The sequence below is a fragment of the Salmo salar genome, chromosome ssa20, assembly GCF_905237065.1.
Source record: "Salmo salar chromosome ssa20, Ssal_v3.1, whole genome shotgun sequence".
NCBI classification, from domain to species: Eukaryota; Metazoa; Chordata; class Actinopteri; order Salmoniformes; family Salmonidae; genus Salmo; species Salmo salar.
The window spans coordinates 20,683,919-20,690,890 of record NC_059461.1 but is presented as its reverse complement, the minus strand read 5'-3'; the positions used below and the strand labels follow the sequence as shown (position 1 = coordinate 20,690,890).

General features: G+C 44.1%; 1 protein-coding gene across 4 annotated transcripts; it reads left to right on the top strand.

Annotated features, from left to right (window-relative positions):
- The first annotated feature begins 1,270 nt into the window (after positions 1 to 1,270).
- On the top strand, positions 1,271 to 6,511 carry asphd2 (aspartate beta-hydroxylase domain containing 2). Of its 4 annotated transcripts, XM_045703063.1 has the most exons (6): positions 1,498 to 1,892; positions 2,355 to 2,405; positions 3,426 to 3,490; positions 3,791 to 4,966; positions 5,259 to 5,372; positions 5,533 to 6,511. In XM_045703063.1, the coding sequence occupies exons 4-6, from the start codon at positions 4,108 to 4,110 to the stop codon at positions 5,640 to 5,642; spliced, it is 1,083 nt and encodes a 360-aa protein (XP_045559019.1). In that variant the 5' UTR covers positions 1,498 to 1,892; positions 2,355 to 2,405; positions 3,426 to 3,490; positions 3,791 to 4,107; the 3' UTR covers positions 5,643 to 6,511. The 4 variants fall into 4 exon arrangements, with proteins under 4 accessions (XP_014015822.1, XP_045559019.1, XP_014015816.1 ...); XM_014160341.2 differs by lacking the exon at positions 3,426 to 3,490; XM_014160347.2 differs by lacking the exons at positions 1,498 to 1,892; positions 2,355 to 2,405; positions 3,426 to 3,490 and adding an exon at positions 1,271 to 1,447.
- Positions 6,512 to 6,972: the final 461 nt, after the last annotated feature.

Here is a 6,972-nt window from a genome sequence, read left to right as displayed (position 1 = left end):
ATAATTTGCATGGACTCTGTATGCAATAATAGTGTTTAACATGATTTTTGAATGACTACCTCATCTCTGTACCCCACACATACAATTATCTGTAAGGTCCCTCAGTCAAGCAGTGAATTTCAAACACCGATTCAACCACAAAGACCAGGGAGGTTTTCATTTAATAACTCGCAAAGAACGGCCCCTATTGGGAGATGGGTAAAAAAAAAAATATATGAAAATCCCTTTGAGCATGGTGAATTTATTAATTATACTTTGGATGGTGTATCAATACACCCAGTCATTACAAAGATACAGGCGTTCTTCCTAACAGTTGTCAGAGAGGAAGGAAACCGCTCAGGGATTTCACCACAAGGCCAATGGTGACTTTAAAACAGTTACAGAGTTTAATGGCTGTGATTGGAGAAACCTGAGGATGGATCAACAACATTGTAGTTCTCCACAATACTAACCTAATTGTCAGAGTGAAAGAAGAAAGCCTGTACAGAACACAAATATTCCAAAACATGCATCCTTTTTTCAACAAGGGACTAAAGTAATACTGCAAGAAAAATTGGAGACATGTTGGCTGGGTGGAGTTGGGGGAATGGGATGGGAGGTTTTGTTTTATTTTCCTGTTTATACAGAATTTTTATCACTTAAACTTTGTATGTAGTTCTTACATTTTGGGGGGGGGATTGGTAACCTACGGGTAAATGTTTTATAAATGTATCATTTGAAATGGATAATGTACTTGTAACTCCCCGCAACAAAAAGTAACCAAATAAAATCTAGAAAAACATGCCAAAATGCTATACAAAATTAGCCCTGGAGCATTTAATACTGCCATTAAAAAAAACAAAAAGAGGTTGGAGATTTGTATTGCATATTTGAATAACCTAATGTTAGAATTAAACAGTTAAGGCCAAGCTCTGACCTTGTGGGGGCCCCGCAAAACTGTGCAATGCCACTGATGAGAATGTGTTGAATTACGTGAGGTATATTTAATGGAATATACGTTTTGTAATGTTTAGGCTATTACAAATGTACTATTTTAAGTGGATACATGTGGCATTCCGGCAACTTTGAGAAAAATGACTTGCAGTGCATTTCAACATAACACGTAGGAGGGGATGAAACAACAGACATTCATTTTCAATTTAAGGAAGTGAGAACCAAAGTTGGGGAAAACTGAACTTTATGCAAATACTCTGCGATATTGCAACGCTATTGACCATTCGAAGTTCACTATAGCTTGCAGCCCCTACTGGATTGGCTGTTGATACCTAGCACTACCTAGCCTGTTTGCTAGCACCCACATGAGAGTGAAGCAAGAGTGACTATCCGAATTACAGTGCATTTCCACATAACACATTAGGAGAGATGAAACAATGGAGCCCCATTCATTTTCAATGGAGGGAAGTGAAGTGGGCGGGGGAACTCTGGGCGATGCGAGTTTAAGATTAAGGTAAGGCATAAGGTTAGCAGTGTTGTTAAGGTTAGGGTTAAAGTTAAGGTTTATTGTAGAAATAGGCGGGGTTTAGCCATAATTTTGACTTTGTGGCTGTGGTAACTAATGACGACCCTCTGAGTTGTGCCTGTTGTTCACACGATTATCTGCCGTCTCATTGGTTAGAAGGGTCCCACCTGATCTTGCATCCTCCTGCCTGCCTTCCATATTTGGGGACATGTTTTTCCATTGTTAGAGCGGTCACTTGACTATCTTGTCAATATAATAGAACATCTTTGCTGCTGTTATTTTTTTTTACATTTTGCTAAATTGATTAGGGCCTAATTATGATTGACATGTAATAATAAACTTATAGCATACCTAGATAAGAGTTCACTAGCTGCTTGGTGACATGGTAAACCTGTAGGCTAGTCTAGATATCTTTCAAAACCATGAAAATTGGGTGAGTTATTATTAATATTATCATCGTCATTATTATTATTTCAAATATCATTATGTTGCATTTTTGTTTTTATGCGGTACAAGTGTAGCTGTTATTGGCAGATTGTTAATACACAGTGTGAATCCCTGAACATCTGTCGTGGTTTTATGCGAGTGAATCATGATACGATGGCGGACTAACTACAGCTTTAAGTATGCAGGTTTAAGGGCATTAGAGGCAGGAATATTGGAGAAATTGAGAGTGGGAGGGAGGGGGGAGGGAGAGAGAGAGACAGACGAGTGTTATGGATGGTTGTCCCCATTCAGGGTTTGTTCAGTTACGACAGTTCCTCAATTCAAGGCAGCAGACAGCGAGCGAACTGTGTATTTGCGCTAGAGAGATTCTATGGGGGCGTGCGTCTCGGTGGACTGTCATCTGGGCTGTGTTCATGAGAGGAGATGGCTGTTCTGTCTTTCCAAGCAGGTTTGCCGGACCATTTTTGGTGAGATGGTTGTGCAGGAGAAGCATTGGAAGGTCTGTACAGTGGGAGCTCTGCTTATGTGTGTTTATGTTTACTGCATAATTTGCTTGTTACAGTGTATCTTTTCGTCTGTGTGAGTGCTTAATACTGCAGTTAGTATGTTCATGTATCTATGCTGCTTATCCTTATCCTTCCTACAATAAATGTAAAAAGCGCTATTCTAGAAAACCCTAAGGAATTTCGTTTTGTATACATAGCCTTAGAGCCACACTCATACATTTAACAGGAGGTTAGGAAGTGCAGCTCCGTTTCCACCTCATTTTGTGGGCTGTGTGCACATAGCCTGTCTAATCTTGAGAGCCAGGTCTGCCTACGGCGGCCTTTCTCAATAGCAGGGCTATGCTCACTGAGTCTGTACATAGTCAAAGCTTTTATTAAGTTTGGGTCAGTCACAGTAGTCAGGTACTCTACCACAGTGTACCTTCTGTTTAGGGCTAAATAGCACTGTAGTTTGCTCTGGGGTTTTTTGTTAATTCTTTCCAATGTGTCAAGTATTCTCATGATTTGGTTGGGTGTAATTGTGTTGCTGTCCTGGGGCTCTGTGGGGTCTGTTTTTGAACAGAGCCCCAGGACCTGTTTGCTTAGGGAACTCTTCTCCAGGTTCATCTCTGTAGGTGATGGCTTTGTTATGGAAGGTTTGGGAATCACTTTCTTTTAGGTGGTTGTAGAATTGAATGTCTCTGAATTCTTGGTTGGTGAGCAGACCGCAGACCTCACAACCATAATGGGCAATGGGTTCTATAACTGATTCAAGTATTTTTAGATCGTTCACAGCTTTGTGGAAGTTACCTGTGGCGCTGATGTTTAGGCTGAGGTATGTATCGTTTTTTGTGTGCTCTAGGGCAACGGTGTCTAGATGGAATTTGTATTTGTGGACCTGGCAAATTGACCTTTTTTGGAACACCATTATTTTTGTCTTACTGAGATTTTGTGTGTGTGTGTGTGTGTGTGTGTGTGTGTGTGTGTGTGTGTGTGTGTGTGTGTGTGTGTGTGTGTGTGTGTGTGTGTGATAGACATACAGATTTTGGTGTTTGAATGCAGCAATGTGACTCATGGCTTTCTACAGTGCAGTGCGGAGGTGTGTGGAGAACTGAATTTTAAATGCCATCTGTGTGTGAGTGTGTGCGCATGGTGCACTGTGTGTGTCCAGAGCTGAGTGTGGGGGTGGGAGTTTGTGGAAAGGGTGGCACAGAGGGTGGGATTTAGTTCCGTATTAAACCAGCTAAGTGGGGGAGGTAATGTGGAAAACTGAGCTTGCAATGAGATCTGCATGTTGGTACTCTGCTTCTTTATTAGATGCTGTGTGTGTCTGTGTATCTGTGCAGTGCTTATGTCTAATGACCTTTTCCCTGTCTCCCCCCCCCTCTCTCCGATGCAGAGACCAGATACCCTGAGGTGTGTTGTCTGTCTGCATTTGTCGAAAATGAACAAGGGAGGGAGCAGCACAAATATCACACAGCCAGGCACCATGCAGGGGGAACCCTCCCCTCATCCCTGAGTGTGTCATATCAGATAGTGTCAGACTACATCCAGAAGGGGGGATGATAAGAGCTTCCTGAAAGTAGCCTTTGAGAAACCCTGTGGAACATTTTCCTCTAATAGCCATTTTCAAGCAGAGGCAGACAGGGTTGGTTATTGACCTTCTCAACGGTAGTTTCTTCAGACCAAACTCAGTGGTTTTAGCGAAGAGCCAGAATGGAGTGGTCACTAGAGAGGGTGAGGGAGATGGTGGCTGGAGGGATGCAGTCTATGAGGGACTGTGAGTCCAGTGCCTTTGGCACAGCCATGTGCCTGCTGCTGCTCTTTGTGTGGTACTGTTACAGGGTAGGTCGTGAGCACAGCTCCTCTCCCCTGCGTGGGGGGTACAGCACTGAGCCCAGTCGAGGGGGTGGGGGGGCCTTGATCAGCACAGAGAGAGATGGCAAGGCTAAAGGCAGGCCGGTGTCAGGGGTGGAGGAGCCGAACGGCTTTGCTTACTGCCAGTCCGCTGAGTCCTTTCGCTGCACCAACACAGGGGACGGTCTCAATCAGAAGCTGTACCACAGCCTGCAAGATTACGCCAAACGCTACACCTGGTCGGGCATGGGCAGGGTACACAAAGGGGTACGAGACCAGGGTCGCTACCTCACCAGTCGGCCCACCATCCAGAGGCCAGAGGTGTTCTTCCTCCCTGACCTGCCCTCAGCACCCTTCTTCTCCCGGGACGCACAGAAGCATGACGTGGAGCTGCTGGAGAGGAGCTTCCCTGCTCTGCTGGCTGAGTTTGAGAGCATCTACCACGCCCCCCCATCAAGGGCCGGCTCCTCCCTTCCTTTGGGCTGGAAGTCCAACAGCACCCCCCATGGCCAGTGGTGGACCTTCTACTTGTTGAACCAGGGCACTCCGCTGGCCCTCAATGCCAGGAGGTGCCCCCGGGCCTGGAGGGTGCTGAGTCAGCTGCGCACCTTTATCGCCAACAACGTGTTTGGAAACGCCTGCTTCTCTGTGCTAACCCCGGGAGCCCTGATTACTGAGCATTACGGCCCAACCAACGTCAGGCTGCGCTGCCACCTGGGTAAGAGGGGGGGGGGGGGCTGCCTGGAGGGCTACAAAACACTGTTAAATATAGGGATTTCAAAGATGCACCTGGCTCCCTGTGTGTGTTCACCTGTGTCTCTGAAATTATTACAATGATAGTAATGATGTTTACTATTGTAGGGTTGATTTAAAGCTTGCTTTGCATGACAACATATACAGCTGACATTTTAGAATATATTCATACAGTATGTGTTTGTGTCATGTAATTTTTTCCCTGGTTTCCTTGGTAATTACTGTATATAGACTGACTTGCTGCCTGTCTTCCGTAGGTCTTAGAGTGCCCTCTTCCTGTGAGCTGGTGGTTGGCGGTGAGCCACAGTGCTGGTCTGAGGGGAGCTGTCTGCTGTTTGATGACTCCTTCCTCCACAGGGCCTTCCATGAGGGTGAGAGGGAGACGGCTGTGTGTGTGGAGGGGGTGAAAGGGGTCGCGTTTTTCTTCCCGGGTTGTGTGTGTGTGTTTGTACTGTTGTGAGAAAGTGTTATTAAGCTGTTATAAAGGGTTGATTGGAGGAAGACATGAATCTGTGTTTTTTCTATGTTCAGGCGGCCCAGAGGACGGCCCCAGGGTTGTCTTCATGGTGGACCTCTGGCACCCTAATGTGGCAGCTGCTGAGAGACAGGCTCTGGACTACATCTTCACCCCTGGGCGCTGAGAAGACAAGGAGTTTGTTGGGGAGGGGGGTTGAAGAGAAACAGAGCTACAGAGAGTAAAACAGAGGTAAAGGGCGACGGAGAGAATGTCTTTCAGAATTTAAGAGAGTTGGTGAAAAAAGTAGAGAAGAACAGTGTGAGTGGGGTGGGAGGGAGCACTTCTCTTGTCCCGTTCCCACACTCACTGTGTACATATTCTCTGTCTTGTTCGAATCTGCTTTCTCCCTGTAACTCTTAGCACCTGCTGACCTTGACCAAACAGCCATAATGTAAAATGTTACATTTGAATGTTTACAGCCCCAATCCTTATCTCTGTGATTATCCCTGCCAATGTGTGATACTTTACTGTGCTCTCCTATAGAAATCAATACAGCTTTCACAAAAACATGGTTGGATAAGCACATAGAAACATTTTTTTAGAGATGAAATGATTTGCTTGAAACTGTCTGTGTTGTTGCTACACAGAAGAAAGGCTTGTATTTGGTCAATGATCTAATGAATGGTTGTAATATGGTTGTATTTGATATCTTTGTATTTCTGTAAATAGAGTTGGAGTACAAAACATATCATAGGTTTTGAAATGTAATTGTCTTACAATCAATAGTTAAGTTATTGTGCGGTCTTAATATTCTGGTACTGTAATGTCATCTTCTCTTCTGAGCATTTGTCATTTTGATACATTCAGGTTTAGATATCTGAAATGTTTGTCAAGTGGTTTGGCTATTGTTCAGTGACATTTTATATAATTCAGTGATTTTTTTTTTTTTCAGCTGTATATCAAATTTATGGTGATATTCTACCCCAATAGATTCATATCTGTGGCATTTGTACTCACTTTGAACAGTATTTAATAAATGGCAAATTATCTGAATCAGCCTACTTCTGTCTTGAATTCAGAATCTCATTTGTGCATGGTAATACTGTTGTAACAGCTTGTGTATTCAGTGGGTATGTATGTCATATCCCTTGGGTATGATGTTGTTCTGCAGTTTCATATTAGTGGCACCAGGAGGAGTAGGTGTGCCATATTTCAGTCTGAGCAGATGGACAGGAGGTAAAAATGGATCAGCAACCTGCTGTTAGGGCAAATGCGTTACCTCCTGTGCCACAAAGGTTAGACCTTTTAGTAGAGGCCATTTGCTTAACAATGATGCTTGCATAAAATAGCCTAATGAGTATAAATACACACAACTGAGTTGATAAAGCTAGCCTAAAGGAAGGATAATGTGAATGGAAAGGGGGGAGATACCCTAGTCAGTTGTACAACTGAATGCCTTCAACTGAAATGTGTCTTCCCATTTAACCCAACCCCTCTGAATCAGCAGCTGCCTT